Source organism: Platichthys flesus, chromosome 3, assembly GCF_949316205.1.
Source record: "Platichthys flesus chromosome 3, fPlaFle2.1, whole genome shotgun sequence".
NCBI classification, from domain to species: Eukaryota; Metazoa; Chordata; class Actinopteri; order Pleuronectiformes; family Pleuronectidae; genus Platichthys; species Platichthys flesus.
In genome coordinates, this window is record NC_084947.1 from 367,501 (window position 1) to 387,500 (window position 20,000).

Genomic DNA, 20,000 nt, shown 5'->3' on the forward strand with positions numbered 1-20,000 from the left:
ACCTGTCTTTTCAAAAATCTCCACGGCATTCAGGAGTCTTGACGGGTCTTCATGAGTCTTCATGTCACTTCATGTTGTGTGGTTGAGCTGAGTTCATTCCTCACCCTGTTCTGTTTCAGCTGCGTAACCCGTCAGATAAGTTCATCTACGCCACAGTGAAGCAGAGCTCGGTGGATATTTACTTCAGACGGCAGGTGGAGCTGAGCACCATGTACAGACACATGGAGAAACATAACTACGAGAGCGCTGCTGAGGCCATCCAGGCCGTCAGAGACAAGTACGCTCCTCATACACTCCACAAACACCTCACAGGTGTGATTACCTGTCCTACTGTCACTGCGTCCTCCCTAACCCCCCCTCCTGATGTCTGTCCCCTCCTGTAGTCTGCTTCATGCCTTCATTTGGGACAGCGCTGTGTTGGAGTTCGAGGCGTCTCAGAAGTGCGACCTGGTGACGACAGGAGAGCTGTTCTTCCGTTCTGGATTCGGGATTGGAATGAGAAAAGACAGTCCGTGGAAACAGAACGTGTCTCTAGCTATTCTCAGGTAGAACACACCTTCAGAACCTTGAGGTGGACTGATACTATACATAAATGTACTATGATACCGTAACCTGTTCATGATCACACGTCCCTTCTTGTGTGTGAACGTTGTTGACTCTGGTCAGTTCTCATGAGAACGGCTTCATGGAGGATTTAGACAAGACGTGGGTTCGTTACCAGGAGTGTGACTCCAGGAGCAACGCCCCCGCCACGCTCACCTTCGAGAACATGGCAGGTAGGAAGCAGAGCAGGGAGGATGATGAGGATGATGGTGATGGTGATGATGATGATGATGATGAGGATGATGATGATGATGATGGTGATGGTGAAGATGATGATGAAGATGAGGATGATGGTGATGGTGATGGTGATGATGATGATGGTGATGGTGATGATGATGATGATGATGGTGATGATGATGGTGATGGTGAAGATGATGATGAAGATGAAGATGAAGATGATGATGATGGTGAAGATGATAATGGTGATGGTGATGGTGATGATGGTGATAAAGATGATGATGATGATGATGGTGATGGTGATGATGATGATGATGAAGATGATGATGATGGTGATGGTGAAGATGATGATGAAGATGATGGTGATGGTGATGATGATGGTGATTGTGATGATGATGATGATGGTGATGATGATGGTGATGGTGAAGATGATGATGAAGATGAAGATGATGATGATGGTGAAGATGATAATGGTGATGGTGATGATGATGATGGTGATAAAGATGATGATGATGACCTCACCCTCCTCAGGCGTGTTCATGCTGGTAGCCGGAGGCATCGTTGCTGGGATCTTCCTCATCTTCATCGAAATCGCTTACAAACGTCACAAAGATGCTCGAAGGAAACAGATGCAGCTCGCCTTCGCTGCTGTGAATGTGTGGAGGAAGAACCTGCAGGTACTCTCTCCTCCTCTCCTCTCCTCTCCTCTCCTCTCCTCTCCTCTCCTCTCCTCTCCTCTCCTCTCCTCTCCTCCTCTCTTCTCCTCTCCTCTCCTCTCCTCCTCTCCTCTCCTCCTCTCCTCCTCTTCTCCTCTCCTCTTCTAAACTGGACTCCACTGGACTCCACTCCTCCTTACTCTTCTCTTCTGGGCTGTACTGATCTGTGATCTTGATTTTCTAACTGAAACCTGAGTTCATATCATTTCGATGTTTGAGTTGAATTATTCTGTAGATTATTTTCCTGATGTTAACGTCTCTGTGTGATGTCATACGTTTGTTTGATGGCATTAGTTTACTTTTCCTGGCGTTAGTTTATTACCATGATGATGTCATCAATGTGACGGGTCCTGACAGGACGGACACAATGAATGACTTTATATAAAGATGATGAAGACCAACCAGAGTTCACTCAGGCAGAAGAAGTCGACAGTTTCCTACAGAACAGAAAGAACACAGATCATTTCTGTGTGAAGTCGTTGCTCCTCATGTTTCCGGCTCGTCAGCAGATGGCCTCACATTATTAATCATCACTTCTCTTTCTGGATTAGCACTTCAAACAGTAGCCGCTACGGGCTAGCATCTAGCAGAGGAGGATTAGCACTTCAAACAGCAGAGTGTTCAGGCGAGGAGTTAGCACATGAGACAGTCTCAGCTCAGAGAGAGCTGTTAGAGGAAACAATGGTTTTTAGATTAAACACAGAGAGATCAGCACAATCATCATGTGGCCTCAGGCCTGTGATAATTATCTGTGTGATCCAGAAACAGCCACAGACCACATTCTTAATCACCATCGCTTCTTATTCCAGCCTGCTTTTATTTTGGTAGTGTACTATTTCTGTTCTGACGGTTAAAGTTCTGAGCATCAAGAAACAGGAGGCAGATGGTAATAAATGTTTTTTCCCCTCCATGGAATAGTGATGGCTAACCACGTGATTCTGCTTCCATGTCCTTGATCATGAGTCTGTCCCGGAGGCCATCAGAGTTACAGGCTAACGTTAGCAGCTACGACTGGGCTTCACCTGCTAGATACATCAGCTTCAGACCAAAGAGTCAATAAATCACTTTAAAGGACCCATCGTATGCCCATTTGACCACAGTTGATATGGTTCCTTGGGGTCTTAATGAAATGTCTGTAACATATTTTGGTCAAAATACCACAAGGATCATTTAAAACGGCCCTCCTCAGATTGACCTGTTTGACCTCGAGCGCGTTAGCTTGCGAGCTAATGGGAGCCGCGGCGTCTCTCCCCGGAGCCGGTGAGATGATGGTGGGGGGGGGGGGGGGGCGGGGGGGGGAGTCCAAAGCCATGTAGCGAGACTATGACATATTTTTCGACGCACTCTATCGTATCGTTACTGACATAGAGGAACCACAACCGACCGCGGGAGTTGTTTTTTTTTCCCAGAGTGTTTGGGATGGTAGATATGCCAGATACCACATTGACGTGTAGGAGCACTACAACAGTGGAACTTTCATAATATGTCCCCATTAAATAATAAAACATAGAACTATAAAGACAACACATCTTTTCAAGGTGACAGTTTTTTTTATTCAGCAGACAAAGATTTTGTTTTTTTAATGACAAAACTAAACTTAAATAACAGATTGATTCTGATACTCAGCTCGACCCTGTGACAGGTCAAAGGTCAAACACATCATGTGACCTTCATCCATGTCCTGCTGCATCTCTGTTCTATGTTCTCAACACACACACACACACACACAGACTCACACACGACAACACACACCCATGCTAATCCGCCATCTGTGCACCCCCCCCCCACCACCACCACCACCTACCCCTGATTTGTTTCCTTTGATGTGATTGGTTGATTTGTGAGTTGGAGCCTCGTGTTGTTAATTTACCTGCTGCACTGAGTGTGTGTCTGTGACAGTAAAACAGACTGAAGCATCTCTTCATCTGAACCAGTTCTCCAGAACACTCACACTAACTCACACATACACACACAAACACACACTCACACAAACACGCACACACACTCACACTCACTCACACACACACATGCTCACTTGCTGTTCAGGCAGTTATATAATCTGCAGCTACAGTGAACAGATGGGAGTCACCAGACTGTAAACACAAACACATACACACACTACACTACATTATACTACATTAAACAAACAAGCAAACAATATAAAGCTATTGAAATGATACATGAGTACTACGGAGTAATAATGAGTTTTTGTGAATAGATTGTAGTGATTATGAATGTGATTTTTAGTTAGTATAGTGATTTTAATCACTGGTTATTTATGAGTACAGTTAATAATTATATTAGTGAGTATAATGAACTTTACTTAATGTTACTGAGTTTTTGTGGGATTAGTGAGTGCATATGAGGAAGTAATAAGTGTAGCACATAATGAGCACTCGTGAGTATTAGTTAATAATTGTTGTAGTGATTATAACAAAGTAATTTTAGTGAGTATATTGATTTTTATTGAGTAAAGTGAATATGAGTTAATGTTAATGAGTAAAGTAATTATTGGAATGAATATTAGTGATTAGTAACAAATATAAGTGCGTAATGGGATTATTAATAGTGAGGTATAGTGAATATCTGTGAGTATCCATGAGTATTAGTAAATATGGTCTAGATTAGTGAATATTTGTATTTGAGTATTATTAGGAAAAAGTAATTAATAGTTCATATTTATGTTATTGGTATTAAGGGGTATTGGTGAAAAATGGTCAGTACTAGTAACCAGTAGTTATTATTAGGACGGATTAGTTTTGAGTATAGTAAGTAGTGAGTATGAGCTCATATCATTAAATATCGACGTGGATACATTTGTTGAGTATTGAGAGTATAAGCGAGCTTTGACGAGTAAAGAATTGGTGATTAGTATTAGTAGGTAAAGTATTTGTGAGAATGGATGGTATCAGCAGGCATAGTACTGGTGAGTACATCGATGAGTACATCGAGCAATGGTGATTATGAGTGATTATAGTTTTGGTGAGTATTATAGAGTATAATAGTGATTGGAATTGATGAGTATTGTCGAGAATAGTATTCTTACATCATCAATATTATTGTTTATTCTCAATTATAGTATTGGTGAGTACATTGAGCATTAGAAGCTTCTGTCCGTACAGAGTCTTACCGTTTGTGTGCACCTATCGTATGATTAAATTCAGGATAGGAAACGTGGTAGAGCAGAACCCGAGCCCAAACTCAAAACCTCTTCTAGGTCCATCACTTCGACTTCAACTCGTACTGTGAAAACCAACATCTCTCGATTATAAACCGAAAAGTGATAAACAATCCTCTAGGTAGTTTAGTAGTGTCAAAGTACCTGAGTAAAGTATAAGTACCATTTACTCACAAGCTGTTTAACATGACAGAAATCATAAATAATTCATAACAAGGATCAGACACTGTGGGAGTTGAACAGGCAACCCTGTGTCCCTGCGCTACCTTGCTCATCTGCTGCTGTTCAGAGCCGACACATGAAAGATTGAATGTTCCCTGGAGCCGAGCTGATCTGAGTTCAGATCACATGACGGAGACGATGTTTAATTCAGCAGCAGAGCGGCCGTCCTGGTTAAAGAGACATTACACCAAACAACACTCCCTCAGCAGCAGACTGAACGTTTCAAATGAATAATGCTGAATCAAAAAAGCAGTGAAAGAAGTTTCACAATGAATCATTTCATGTTTTATTATTATTAGATGTTTTAATTTCACACAGTCAAAGGGGACGTCCCCAAGTGTCTCGTTTTGTTTGACAATTCAAAAAGATTCAGTTTTTTGTCATGTGACAAAGAAAAGTTGAACCAAGTGATTCACTAGTTAAATCTGAGGTTGTTTCACTTCACGTCCTCAAACAGGTTCCATTCATTAAACCTTATCTTTAAATGTTTCTTAGATTAAATTGGAAACATGAAAACATCTGGTTTTCTCAAGGCAACCGCGATGATGTCTGAGGGCGCGCCTCATTCTGCAGCTCATAAAGAGACCAGAGAAACCCAGTGAGGTCTGGTCATGTGACGCAGCACCAACTGCTAACGAGGCCTCCTTCAGTACCAAGGGTCCTCTCAGAACTGAGAGGAACATGTGTTCTCTGGGTAGAACCAAGGTTCTAAGATCCTAAATGGAACCAAAACAAGACCCAGAGATAACGTTAAACAGCAGATCTGTGAGTGTGTGTGTGTGTGTGTGTGTGAGAGAGATTAATTAATGTGTATGTTTCCTTTCTACTTGTAGCCGTACCCGACTGACATCACCGGACAGCTCAACCTATCAGATCCCTCCGTCAGCACCGTGGTCTGAGAGAGAGAAAGAGAGAGAGAACTTCACTGCTACTGCTGAGCCTCACACACACATACACACTCTCACACACACACACACACACACACGTACACACACACACAGCATCTGTAGACCTAAACCAGTCAAATGACACAGTCGCCTTGCTCCGCTTGTAGCCGTCAGCCTCTGCTGTCCTTAGGGAGTTTTATTTTGAAAGGACTGGTTTCCTTGTGGATGTTGTACACTTCCTGTCTGTCACACTGATTGATTGCACTTATTTATCAAAGCTTGATCTGCTGGCGACGCCTTCCTCCTGGACGTGTTCAATCCGACACAGACGGTTGGTCCAAACAAAAACGTAAAAAATGTATTGATCAGGAACCTGTCAATCAAGGACCTTGACAACATGGAAGCTTTTTATCAGGATCTCATCAACAAGGAACCTGTTGGTTTAGACCAGGATCCTGATCTTCAGGATCCTGATGACCAGGATCCTGAAGATCAGGATCCTGAAGATCCTGATCATCAGGATCTTCAGGATCCTGATGATCAGGAACCAGATCACTTATCCGGTTTGAGGTGGGTGGAGTCTCTGGGACAGGAAGGAACCATTTGGTTCATCTCACTTACACCCCCCACCCCCTAGTGTTATTAATTGTATTAATGAATAAAGTTTGTATTTAGTTTATTTTTTGATTAATAAAGTTTAAGAAGATGTTTCTCATCAAAGACTGTTGATGTTAAAAGTAAATATTTACAGGTTGTAGTTGAACGTCAGATTGTTTGATGACACAAGACATTTTATTGGTTCGATTCATCATCAATATTAAAAACATGATTTCATCTGTTTAGTGACGTTAAAGTTTAAAGAATGAACGTGTAGATTGAAAGATTTTATAGTTTTATAAATTACCTCCTGTCCTAGAGAATCCACCACTACACCCTCTGCACTCCCAGTCCCAGTGCAAGCTGGGAAATGTAGTCAGTGCTCCACTGCTCCTGAGGTCGGACTGTGATGAGCTCCACTTCACTGCCAACAGCAGAAACTGACCATGTGTAATCAGCCTGTTGACTAACCCTGGTAATTGATCTTCATAATTAACTGCTAATTAGCACTGTTAATTTACATGATTAATCAACCCTCATTTTAATACTGATAATGAATCATGTTAATTAATCCTGTAAGACTTTGAACAGTATTCCTGTAACTCAGTAATGAATCCAGTTTATTAATCCTGTCGTTCTGCAAAAACACAACATGTGAATGAAATAATCAGAGAGCCGAGAGCTGCACTGAGAACAACAGACGAGGATCCATTATCCCTCCGTTTCTACATTGATCACTTCATCAAGAAGGTTAGGATATAGATTCATATTTTAGATACTAAATCATCTGCATAGAATCAGAGGAACGTGACAATAAAAAGTAGTTGTGTGTAAGAAAATACAAAAATTCTAAACAGGGAAACGTTTTGATAAATAAACAGACATTTTCTTTATCGGACCAAAAACAAAATAGATGTTAGCGGCTGGTTCCCAAGTACGAACAAGAAATATTCTGAGTAACGCTAACACTGATGCCAATGTAGCAGCTCCTTCTGATTCATTAAATCAACACAACGCTGTGTCTTGAACGAATCCACCATCTAATGCTAACAGTAGTTATCTTTGAAACATGAAACTACGTAATAATTGATAATAGGATTTATTAAGTAAAACACTGTTAGCTCTAACTGTGATGTACTAGCCATGGCGAACTGTAGCTACCAATACAATGACTGAATGTTAACTGACTGGTTTAGCTAATCCAGTCTAATCTAATGTAAGACCATCACAGCTAATGCTAATGCTAATGCTCCAGATGTAACTACAGTGTTAACACAGCTAATGCTAATGCTCCAGATGGGAAGCTAATGTCAGGAAGTGCTCATGTGTATTTTGGACCAACATTACTGAAGCTAATGCTACAGACAAAGCTAACGTTAACTACAGTGTAGACCAAGCTAATGCTAATATCAGACGTCTTTGCGGCCCCTAAACTCAATAATGAAATCTTTCTGAGCAGTTTAAACCTCCGAGGCTGTACTCACGTTAATAAAAAAGTTACAAAATATAAATATAGTCATTATTTTTATTATTATTTATCCATCAAACATATAAATAAACATTTTTTCTCATTGTTAAAGTTGTGAATCACATTTGTAAAAGAAATAACGTCTTTTGATGAATCTTATTTTGTGTAGTGTATTGATTATTAAAATTAAGTGAATACCATTAACCAATCAATATTATAAATATATTTAATGATGACCGCAATTTTAATAAAAAAATATTATGATAGAATGAATAAAACAAACCTCTGAGGACTTTTATTTTGAATTGAAAGTTATTCGAAAATAAGATTATTTTTATATTCATATTAAAACCCTGAGACATGAAGTGTTTTTATCCTCGTCACTCACTTACATTTGTGATTTTTCATGTTAATATCTCTTTTTATTCATTATTAGTCATGTTTATAATTCATAATATTTACAGCTGTTTATATTTCTAACGTGTAATGTGCAATGTGTTTCTCGTCAGAGTTTCTGCTTTAAAATGAAACGCTGCAGATTGAATCAGGTGATGAACATTATTAATGAACGTGGTGAAGGAAGAACAAACACCAGAGCACAGTAAAATACTCGGTTACTCTGATCGGAACACTGAGAAGCTTCAGTTACTGTGATTTCTCTTTTTTACTTTTAAAGCTTTTATTGAAATGTAATAATTTCCACTTATAACCAGCAGGTGTCAGTAACTGTGTTGAAGTGTCATGTAGCACAGACAGAAAATACTGCAGTATTTGTACTGGGTAAATGTACTCAGTTACTTTGATTGTTCTCAGTGACGTTCTCAGGTTCCTGTTCTGAAGAGGAGCTGCTCCACGACTCACTTTATCAAACCAGCGTCTTGTTCCTGTGCAGAATATGAACTTTAATGATCAGAGGAGGAAGTGGGAGCTTCTTCTTCTTCTTCTTCTTCTTATTATTGTTATTACTTCAGTTTGTTCGTCTACACCAGAGGCAGAAACTGAGTTTTTAGTTCTTTTCACTGCAGCTTTGATTCAAACATAATTATAAATCTCGAGTGAAACAGACGTCACAGGTTTGATTCCTCATGTTAACGTGTGTCCAGTTAACACGTCGAGCTGCGGAGGGAATTGATTGGTCGTTAACAGCAGCCAATAGCTCTGATGTGGATTCAGGATTCAACCAGGAACGTGAATCATTTGAATTAAATTTAAAAAGAAATCAGGTTTTATAAAGTGAGTATGTGTCTGCAGCTCCGGCTGACGCTTTCTGATGATGTCACAGTTTTATGATTTTATTTTCATTGGTTTATAGAAAAAGATGTTTGTATAGAATCTGTGTTGCTGTAGAAACTGAGGTCAGAGGTTAAACGTTCTACACAGACGTGATGCTGTTTTCACTTCCTGTCTCGTGAACACTGAAACTGTAGAAGAAGAAGTCCCCCCCGACACAAATGCTTATTTGTTTTGTTTGTGTTCCTCTGACGATATGTAGCCGCTCGACTCTTCTGCTGTTTATCATCCAACATAAAGAGTCAAACTCGCACTGTCCTTTGCATTTTGTCTCCTGATTCAACGACCTTTGACCTCAACGTGAAATGAAATCATAACAGAACCCAAAACTAAATAGGATGATAAACAATATTCACCTCTTCTGTTTAAACTGAATAAATACAGGTCAAATATAACACCTTAATTTATATATATGTTACTATAAGAAATAAAGAACCAGAGAACTTCCTGTTGGGAGAGCTAACGGTTTATGGCTGAACAGAATTATTAATATCGTCAGTAATTATATCATCATAATTTATATTGTTGTTGTTATATTTGATTTGAACATACAAAGAGACACTTGTTGACACCAGCAGCATGGTATCCTAAGAGCTAATAATTCTTCTTCTTCTTCTTCTTCTTCTTCTTCTTCTTCTTCTTCTTCTTCTTCTTCTTCTTCTTCTTCTTCTTCTTCTTCTTCTTCTTCTTCTTCTTCTTCTTCTTCTTCTTCTTCTTCGTTACAGTTAACCAACCTGATTTCTGGGGAAACTAATCAAAAATCTAAAGGTTTGATCTCATCAAAAGATGACGGAGGGAAAATCAAACGAAGTGAATCTCAGACTCCTCTCGTTGTCGCCCCCTGCTGGTGGTCCTGCTCATGTTTTTAATTGGTGGTGATTCAACAGATCTGATGTTAAACAGCTTCACATCCACAGTCTGACTCTAGATCTGACTTTTCATTTACTAGATGACCACATGTCGGCTGTGGAGGAACATTAACAGCAAGTGTGAGTTTGTAATAACTTCTGAAGCTTCTGATAATAATCCTGACTGTGTGAGATCAGTGAACCACCTGGAGAACCCTGACCCACCTGGAGAACCCTGTCCCACCTGGAGAACCCTGACCCACCTGGAGAACCCTGTCCCACCTGGAGAACCCTGACCCACCTGGAGAACCCCGAACCACCTGGAGAACCCTGTCCCACCTGGAGAACCCTGACCCACCTGGAGAACCCCGAACCACCTGGAGAACCCTGAGAACCTCTCCAGACTTGATGAGTTTGACATCTGTCAGTCTGGAGGGGGGTGGGGGTGGGGGGGGGGCGGTACATTCAGTTGCTGTTGCGCAAGCAGCTGAAAAACAGGGGCGGAAATAAGAGCCTTGTCTTCAAAACAAAATTGAAATATATAATGTAAATCTGTTCCAGCAACGTTCAGCATTTTGAAAAGTCAGAATCTTGTAAAGTTAAAGTGAATAAATGTTTTTATTGTGTTTGTTTTATATTTCTCTGAAGATAGTGAACACTGACACCAGCAGGATCGGATCAACCTCCGTAGGGGCCCTGGGGCAAAAGTTGGTAGTAGGGCCCCGTTGATCTCAAATTCATGAACCAATCAATCAGATATTAAATTATGAATCAATGATGTTTCGTGACGACGCTCAGAACGTGCTTCTCAAACAGCTTCTACTGGTTTCAGGTGTTTAACCAGTGGGTCTGTATCGGAGTCTGCAGAGAACTCCAACCTCCACCGCTTTCAAACTTCTGTTAGAGTTCATTTATTTTGAAGGTCTTGAACGGAAGTGTCTTCTTGTATTTTGGTACCTTGACTCTGTTGTCGCGTGTCAGTCTGCGGTGAAGCAGCGCGAGCGACTCAGTCATTTAAATCCCAGACTGTTGGTCCTGGTTCTGGTCCTGATCCTGGTCCTGATCCTGATCCTGGTCCTGATCCTGGACTACAACTGGACCATAGAAAAGTTTTTCTCACTTTTTTAACAAACTTTTGACTTTAATTTATCTCAGTTTTTTCAGTCTCTGTCCCGGTGTCTGTCTCGTTCTCTGTCCCGGTGTCTGTCACTGTGTCTGTCCGGTGTCTGTCACTGTGTCTGTCCGGTGTCTGTCACTGTGTCTGTCCCGGTGTCTGTCACTGTGTCTGTCCCGGTCTTTGTCCCGGTCCTCTGCGGGAACAGGAGTGTGAGTGATGGGTCTGAAGGTCTCAGACAGACCGGACCGTCCTCGGTTCTCAGTCCGGGTTGCTGTCTCTCGTGTCCCCGGACAGAGAAGCGGCTTGTCCCGCAGAGCTGGTCCCGCAGACCGGGTTAGAACCATGAAGATCCGGGGACTGGTTCTCCTCGGTCTCTGTCTGACCCTCAACACATGCCGGGCCTTCCCCAACCAGCTGCCCGCCCTGAGCACCGCGCCGCCCGGCCTGCCCTCCCTGAGCGACCCGCTGCTGGAGCCCGAGCCGCGGGACGAGGGGCCAGGAGGCTGCGGCCCGTGTGAGGCGGACCTGTGCCCGGAGCCCCGCGGCTGCAGGGCCGGGCTGGTCCCGGGCCCCTGCGGCTGCTGCCCGGAGTGCGCGAACCTGGAGGGACAAGACTGCGACCTGGGGAACCGGAGCGTGTTCTACGGGCTGTGCGGGACCGGACTGCGGTGTCAGAGAGGAGGAGGAGGAGGAGGAGGAGGAGTGGGGGAGGATGAAGAAGAAGATGAACAGGTGTGTGTGTGTGAACAGCTGGAGCTCGTGTGTGGTTCTGATGGAAGAACATACATGAACATGTGTCGGTTCAGAGAGGTGGTGTCCTCCAGACCAGAGCTCACCCCCCAGGGGAGGGGCCCCTGCAAGACAGGTAACTCACCTGTCTGTCTGTGTCTCACCTGTCTGTCTGCATCACACATGTCTGTGTCTCACCTGTCTGTGTCTCATATGTCTGTCTGCATCACACATGTCTGTGTCTCACCTGTCTGTGTCTCACCTGTCTGTGTCTCACATGTCTGTGTCTCACATGTCTGTCTGCATCACACCTGTCTGTGTCTCACCTCTGTCTGTCTGCATCACACATGTCTGTGTCTCACCTGTCTGTGTCTCACCTGTCTGTGTCTCACATGTCTGTGTCTCACATGTCTGTCTGCATCACACATGTCTGTGTCTCACCTGTCTGTGTCTCACCTGTCTGTGTCTCACATGTCTGTGTCTCACATGTCTGTCTGCATCACACCTGTCTGTGTCTCACCTGTCTGTGTCTCACATGTCTGTGTCTCACATGTCTGTCTGCTTCACACCTGTCTGTGTCTCACCTGTCTGTGTCTCACATGTCTGTGTCTCACATGTCTGTCTGCATCACACCTGTCTGTGTCTCACCTGTCTGTGTCTCACCTGTCTGTGTCTCACATGTCTGTGTCTCACATGTCTGTCTGCATCACACATGTCTGTGTCTCACCTGTCTGTGTCTCACCTGTCTGTGTCTCACCTCTGTCTGTGTCTCACATGTCTGTCTGCATCACACCTGTCTGTGTCTCACCTCTGTCTGTCTGCTTCACACCTGTCTGTGTCTCACCTCTGTCTGTGTCTCACATGTCTGTCTGCATCACACCTGTCTGTGTCTCACATGTCTGTCTGCATCACACCTGTCTGTGTCTCACCTGTCTGTCTGCTTCACACCTGTCTGTGTCTCACCTGTCTGTGTCTCACCTGTCTGTGTCTCACATGTCTGTGTCTCACATGTCTGTCTGCATCACACATGTCTGTGTCTCACCTGTCTGTGTCTCACCTGTCTGTGTCTCACCTGTCTGTGTCTCACATGTCTGTCTGCATCACACATGTCTGTGTCTCACATGTCTGTCTGCATCACACATGTCTGTGTCTCACCTGTCTGTGTCTCACCTGTCTGTGTCTCACATGTCTGTGTCTCACATGTCTGTCTGCATCACACCTGTCTGTGTCTCACCTGTCTGTGTCTCACATGTCTGTGTCTCACATGTCTGTCTGCTTCACACCTGTCTGTGTCTCACCTGTCTGTGTCTCACATGTCTGTGTCTCACATGTCTGTCTGCATCACACCTGTCTGTGTCTCACCTGTCTGTGTCTCACCTGTCTGTGTCTCACATGTCTGTGTCTCACATGTCTGTCTGCATCACACATGTCTGTGTCTCACCTGTCTGTGTCTCACCTGTCTGTGTCTCACCTGTCTGTGTCTCACATGTCTGTGTCTCACATGTCTGTCTGCATCACACCTGTCTGTGTCTCACCTGTCTGTGTCTCACCTGTCTGTGTCTCACATGTCTGTGTCTCACATGTCTGTCTGCATCACACATGTCTGTGTCTCACCTGTCTGTGTCTCACCTCTGTCTGTGTCTCACATGTCTGTCTGCATCACACCTGTCTGTGTCTCACCTCTGTCTGTCTGCTTCACACCTGTCTGTGTCTCACCTCTGTCTGTGTCTCACATGTCTGTCTGCATCACACCTGTCTGTGTCTCACATGTCTGTCTGCTTCACACCTGTCTGTGTCTCACACATGTTACCAGGAGGCTGCAGGAGAAGATCCAGATCATGTCCAGAGACACTGACTCAGACATTTGTTCTCACACACAGACCCTGCAGAACATGTGAGGAACATGTCAGTAACATGTCAGTGGTTCAGTTCATGTCTGAAAACAGCTGATGAGTCAGTTAGCACACCTCCTCCATGTTAGCAGATGGAACAAACAGAGAACAGATTCATGTGTTTTCAGCTGTGAGGATCGAACCATCGGACTGGAGATGACACGTTTCTGTCTGTGAGCGTTTGTTAAAAGGTGTGAACGTGTGTGTGAGCAGGTGTGAGCAGGTGTTAACATCTGCTCTGTCTCTCAGTTCCCATCATTAAGGTTGGTCCACGCAGTCAGGTGGACGGGACAGGAAGTAGCCTGGTGTTCCTGTGCGAGGTGTTTGCGTTCCCGATGGCGCTGGTGGAGTGGAGGAAGGAGGGGCTAGATGTGGTCCTGCCCGGTGACGACCCACACATCTCTGTCCAGGTACAGATGCTCTGCTAACAACCCCCCCCCCCCCCCCCCCCCCCCCCCCCCCCACCTGTCTGTATGTCTGACTTCCTGTCCCTCTCTGTCCGTCTCACAGTCTCGGGGCGGTCCTCTGAAATTCGAGCTGTCCAGTTGGCTGCAGATTGAGCGGGTGGAGGCTGAAGACTCTGGGACCTACCATTGCATTGCCCGTAACCACCTGGGATCTGTCTCCGCCTCCGCTGTACTGGGAGTACTGGGAACAGGTGAGAGTTACACCTGACCTGCTGTTAAAGGGACACACACACGTTTCCCCTGGTCTTAAAGGAACACTAACCTCTAACCTGTCTCTCTCTCAGAGGAGCTGTCGTCCTATCTGGCAGACAGCGTCTCCGAGATGAAGCAGCTGATGGACGCCACTGACTACGAGCAGGACTCCTACTGATCCACAGGAGACTTCCTGTCATGGTCGTCCAGCAGAGACTGGGGCCCCTCTGAAAGAGGACAGATTCAGCTTCAGGTCACTTGATGGTGATGAATGTGTGTATATATATATTAGTATATTTCATATTTTTATAATGATAATGTGTGTATCCGTTTGTCTTCACAATGTGACAGGGAGGATTCTATACTGGTCTTTGCTGTGTAGCTTTTATTCTTATATTTTATTTGAGCTGATGTTTATGTATTTTCTCTTAAGGATCTTAAGGGTTTGTTATTGTATCTGAAGTTCAAACTGAAAAGTTCTCTCTCTCTCCTCACCTCACACCCACTTGTCTTTCATGTATAGTGACCATCGGTTGCACACTGGTGCTCACAATGCATTGTGGGACATGGAGTCCACTGTGTGAGGTATACTTATGGTCAGTAAAGGCACTGTACAGTGACACAACTGGATGTTTACAAAGAGATTAAAACAGTTTTGTCCTGAAGTGAAACGTGTCTCACACTCGTCTACTGAAGATTTAAAGGATGTGGGTGAGACCCAGCAGGTTCATGTTAGCAGGTTAGCATGTAAGCATGTTAGCATGTTAGCACGGCCCCAGCGTCTCTCTGACTTCGTTGAAAGAATATAACAGATGTTCAGGAGCTGCTCAGGGAGACGCTTCCTGCTGCTCGACCACAGGAAGTGAGCGAGCAGCAGGAAGCACTCAGAGGAAGTGAAGCCACATGTGGCCAGTCAGTCAGAAACCACAGCCACGGAGGGGTCTGATTAGTATTCTGTATTCGACTGTAGATCTGAAGGCTGTCTCTGGAGCCACTGTCTGTTTTAAATATGAAATGAAACATGAAAATAAACCGAGAAGAAGAAGAAGAACAAACATGAAGAAGCTCAGACTGTCTCCTCCAGGCCGCCAGGGGGCGACAGAGAAGCTCAGACTGCGGATCCATCCTGTGTTGACATGTAGCTGAGTTAGCATTAGCTTGTGCTCTGCGGTAAGATGAACGATAATTAAATTGATTTCAACTCCTGTTTATTGTGTGAAGAGGTCAGATAAAACTCCCACTTCCGGTTCGCTTCACTCAAACAAGACGCTTGATCCTGCTAGCGTTAGCATGCGGGCTAATCCACCGAGACCCGAACCCTTAAATATGCACATTTAAAGTTTGATTGATAATTAACGCAAGAGGATTCTGTATTTGACATAAACTAAAACTGCTCATGAATCTAACATCCCCACGTTTACATTCGGCTGTGGTGACAAAGTTCAGTAATGTGTAAATTAGATAATATCCGTTTAGTTAGTTTGGATCACTGAAGTCTTCCTCTGAGAGAGAGGTAGAAACCGAAGAGGCTTCGCTGGTAAAATGTAATCAAATTGAAACGAGTTATTTATATGGAAACGACTATTTTTAAGTTTAGTTAAAGTGTGTTTAGTTTCGATGGTGAAGAATGAAAATGATAAAACAGGTATTTATTTGAACATTAATGTGATTGTTACTCTACTGAGCTACTTTACTGTGTAACTGTAGTTTATTACTTTAAATCACAAAGTGTTGTGCTTCTGTTCATTAAGGGTCAGAGGTCAAAGGTGAGCTGTTGCAGTCGTGGTCATGGTGAAGCAGCAGCAGCGGAGGACAGACAGGTGAGGATGAGGATGAGCTGGTTGAGACTGATGAAGGTCAGAGCCACTTGAACAGGATCTCTCTCTGTGCTTCCTGCAGTGTGGCGCAGGTTCGATTCCTTGCTGGTTCCATACAGAGGAGACCGCCCTCGTTGCAGGTACATGAAGAACCCGCTGCTGCCCGTCTGCTCTCATGGATCCACTTCACTGTGTCTCTCTGTTTGAAGGGTTCAGGCAGGCAGTGGGCGGGCTCAGGGACAGGAAGTGCTCACAGCTGGCCGCACGGCAGCCGCTCCACCACCACAGAAGAAGAGAGAGCAACTACACAGGGAGCCCTGGGACCTGATGGAGGTTCAGGAGAGACAAAGAGGGCCAGACTGGATGGGTCAGTCAGGGTGCTGCTGCTGGCACCCCCTAGAGGCCACAGAGTTCATAACAAAGAGTTTGAAATAATACTTCGGAATAGATATAATTTTTTTATTGGTTATTAATCCATCAATCATCTGTCATGTGTTGAACGTTTTCCTTCAGAGTCGCAGAGTTGTCTGCTCTGGTCCCTACGTCATGTGATCAGGCAGCCAATCAGAGCAGCTTGACACCAGGTGAGTTCTCTCACACCGATAAACACTGATAGAGTTTATACAGGAGCTGAGGAGGAGGAGGACAAACTGAGTGTGATCCTCCAGAGAAGATCCAGAGAACTGAGGAGCTCAGTCTGAAGCAGCTTCTGTGTGTGTCTGTGTGCGTCTGTGTGTGTGTCTGTGTGTGTCTGTGTGCGTCTGTGTGTGTGATCAGATGGTGTCTCCTGCAGAGTTCCCCCTCTCGACCAGCTGGGGGCAGCAGGGCTTAGTGAGGACAGCAGAGCTGCTGAGGTGAGGACACAGTCCCAGGTTTTCACTGTGGTGACCTGAGTGACATGTTCTAATGTGTGGCTGTGTATGTGTATGTGTGTGTAGCTGCAGAGTGTGGGGTCACTAAAGGTCACCATCCAGCGAAGCAGCGAGAGCAGAGAGTTTGGACAGACAGACAGGACAGCAGAGACACAGACAGGTGGACTCCACTGTCACGTGTGTAACCTCACCTGTCGATCTGTACAGGTGAGAACAACTCCTATAAACAATCAGTGAGCAATTTATTAGGAACAGCACATCCACGTGTGTGTGTGTGTGTGTGTGTGTGTGTGTGTGTGTGTGTGTGTGTGTGTGTGTGTGTGTGTGTGTGTGTGTGTGTGTGTGTGTGTGTGTGTGTGTGTGTGTGTGTGTGTGTGTGTGTGTGTGTGTGTGTGTGTGTGTGTGTGTGTGTGTGTGTGTGTGTGTGTGTGTGTGTGTTCAGGTGTTTCATGAACACATGTCAGGAGCAGAGCACATGAAGAAACTTCAGGAGATCACACACTGCATCGGCCTTAACACACACACAAAGCAGGACAGGTATGAACACACACACACACACACACACTGGAGCACATGAACCAGACTGTTCTCCTGTCGTCCTCCAGGGGGCTTCGGCCTCACACTCAGCGCTGGTGTGACTCCTGTCAGACTCACTTCAGTGATGACGTCATCGTCCATCGACAGACAAAACACCACAAGGTGAGAGGCTGATGACATCAGAGGGCGACATCATCCGTTAGCAAGCACTCACGTTAGCAACACGTTAGCTTTACAAGCTAAGTTGGATACGATAGCTAGCTGATGACTCGCGTGTGTCTCTGTGATCCAGATGTGTAAGCAGCTGTGTCGTCCCTTCTGTCCCGTGTGTAAACGTCACTTCAGGACGCCCCGGAAGTTTGTGGAACACATGAAGTCTCCAGAACACAAACAGAAGGTCAGCAGGGGGCGCCGTAGAGTCCACAGAGACCCCCTTATAAACACACTGCACACTGCCGCAGCATCACATGACATCATGTCTCTGCCCAGGTTCACCAGCAGGAGGCGCAGGAGGAGGAGCTGATCACAGTGGACGCTGTCGGCTGCTTCGAGGGGGAGAAGGAGGAAGTAGAACAAGAAGAAGAAGAAGTAGTAGAACAAGAAGAAGAAGTAGAACAAGAAGAAGAAGAAGAAGTAGAACAAGAAGAAGAAGTAGAACAAGAAGAAGGGGGTGATGGAAAAAATGAGGCAGCAGATGAGAAAGTGTTGGAGGTGTGACCTGATGTCATGATGTCACGTTTTCTACATGGACACATTCCATGGAACTGATTGTGTGTGTGTGTGTGTGTTACAGGCAGCTGACACTGAAGACTACAACCCCCACACTACTTACGGTGGGTGATGTGCTGTGTTAACCTCTGTGTGTGTGTGTGTGTGCGCTGACAAGGAGGAAAAAAATAATCTGTCTGTGTCTTAACAGGAAGTAGTTTTGTGGTTCCTGTGTCTGGTTTCCTGTGTCGACTCTGCAACAAGTTTTTCCAAAGAGAGACGACGGCCCGACACACACACTGCAGGACACGCAAACACTACCTGAACCTGCAGGTAAAACAAGCACGCGCACACACACACACACACACACACACACACACACACACAGCTGAGTGTGTGTGGTTTTGTGTTTCAGAGGAGTCAGAAGAAGCCTGAAGACGAGGACACGCCTGTGGTGACCGGACCTGCTCACACTGTATCCCATCATGCACCTGTTCTCTAACCACAAACATCTGGAGACGTTCTTTAAGAAGAACCTAGATTAGTGGGTCCTGATCGTGTTGTGTTGAACTGTTGATCCAGATGTGAGGACTTAGAGACAATAATGATAATAATGAAATTACTTATTCTACCTTTCATATCTGAACTGGTTTTACCAACAACACAACAGAGACATTTTTTAATGAATACAGACAGATTCTCTCTAGGAATCAACAATACACACATCATGGATATTTGAAAACAGAGTACACATATAAAAACAAGGCTCAGCAATACACACATTTTCCTATAACCTCTTAAGAGGCGCCTGTCTGAGGAATACCCAGGTAAATTGAAAGCTGTTCTTGAACCCAGTGAAGTAGAAGGTTTTTATTTCCGCCTGAATATTTAACAAACAAACCAAATTTCAGAACTTGCTCAGGAGGACGGTTCAAAACAACAGTTTACAACATTTGAGGGTTGAGGGTTGTTTTGTGTTACAATACAACCCTAGTGTGTGAGTGTGAGTCCAAAGTCCCAGAACATCCAGTGCTTTACATGTCAACAAGTCACGAGTTCACGAATGATAACACACAGTAAACCACATTAAGTACAGAGAGTTCAGAAACACCGATTTATTCAAGGTACAGAAACAATCAGTAATAGTTTCTGCTCAATAACCAGTGGTCAATAAATCTGATGATTCTTTTTTTAATGATTTTTTGGTCTGAAAATGTTTTTATCTAAACATAAGAAACTGTAAACAGTTGTTTGTTTGATTTCATAGAATAAAATAATTAATTTCCTGTTAGTCAATTGTTCACTTGATTATTGAATCACACACACACACACACCTTCTTCTCCATGACAACAGCAACTGCAGATTAATTAACGTTATAAATGAATCGACTGATCAATCAGACAATTTATGTCTCAGTCGTCTTGGCTCCTCCCTCCCGCTGCTCGTCAGTGACTCCTGGTCAGTGACTCCTGGTCTGTGACTCCTGGTCATTGACTCCTGGTCAGTGACTCCTGGTCAGTGACTCCTGGTCAGTGACTCCTGGTCTGTGACTCCTGGTCATTGACTCCTGGTCAGTGACTCCTCGTCAGTTAATCACACGCTGGATTTAAACGATATTTAACTTGTAGAAGAACAGTTGATGATGAGATGATGCGTAACATCAGAAAACATCAGACATGTCT

At 44.3% G+C, this 20,000-nt stretch overlaps 3 protein-coding genes across 7 annotated transcripts in view; all 3 read left to right on the forward strand.

Annotated features, from left to right (window-relative positions):
* The window catches only part of grin1b (glutamate receptor, ionotropic, N-methyl D-aspartate 1b), a 34,185-nt gene extending 23,794 nt beyond the window's left edge, over positions 1-10,391 (forward strand). For 2 of the 3 annotated variants that reach the window (XM_062384784.1, XM_062384785.1), the window contains 5 exons: positions 120-277; positions 384-545; positions 667-776; positions 1,312-1,457; positions 5,730-9,396. In XM_062384784.1, the coding sequence (XP_062240768.1) occupies positions 120-277; positions 384-545; positions 667-776; positions 1,312-1,457; positions 5,730-5,795 (642 nt within the window). In that variant the 3' untranslated portion in view covers positions 5,796-9,396. Of the gene's footprint in view, positions 1-119; positions 278-383; positions 546-666; positions 777-1,311; positions 1,458-5,729; positions 9,397-9,863 lie in introns of those variants that run through there. The other variant, XR_009920404.1, reaches the window with a different exon arrangement.
* A 631-nt stretch (positions 10,392-11,022) lies between these two features.
* Positions 11,023-15,054, forward strand: LOC133942155 (kazal-type serine protease inhibitor domain-containing protein 1-like). Its single transcript, XM_062381778.1, has 4 exons — positions 11,023-11,968; positions 13,974-14,134; positions 14,235-14,382; positions 14,476-15,054. Exons 1-4 carry the CDS (start codon positions 11,320-11,322, stop codon positions 14,559-14,561), a joined length of 1,044 nt encoding a protein of 347 aa, XP_062237762.1. The 5' UTR covers positions 11,023-11,319; the 3' UTR covers positions 14,562-15,054.
* Positions 15,055-15,295: 241 nt separating this feature from the next.
* On the forward strand, positions 15,296-19,608 carry ciz1b (cdkn1a interacting zinc finger protein 1b). Of its 3 annotated transcripts, XM_062382205.1 has the most exons (15): positions 15,296-15,553; positions 16,135-16,203; positions 16,283-16,340; positions 16,410-16,567; positions 16,714-16,784; positions 16,978-17,054; positions 17,139-17,279; positions 17,515-17,609; positions 17,678-17,771; positions 17,902-18,006; positions 18,099-18,189; positions 18,250-18,320; positions 18,403-18,442; positions 18,529-18,650; positions 18,733-19,608. In XM_062382205.1, exons 2-15 carry the CDS (start codon positions 16,172-16,174, stop codon positions 18,817-18,819), a joined length of 1,242 nt encoding a protein of 413 aa, XP_062238189.1. In that variant the 5' UTR covers positions 15,296-15,553; positions 16,135-16,171; the 3' UTR covers positions 18,820-19,608. The 3 variants fall into 3 exon arrangements, with proteins under 3 accessions (XP_062238189.1, XP_062238186.1, XP_062238188.1); XM_062382202.1 differs by having other exon boundaries at positions 15,298-15,553; positions 18,099-18,320; XM_062382204.1 differs by lacking the exon at positions 15,296-15,553 and adding an exon at positions 15,879-16,028 and having other exon boundaries at positions 18,099-18,320.
* Positions 19,609-20,000: the final 392 nt, after the last annotated feature.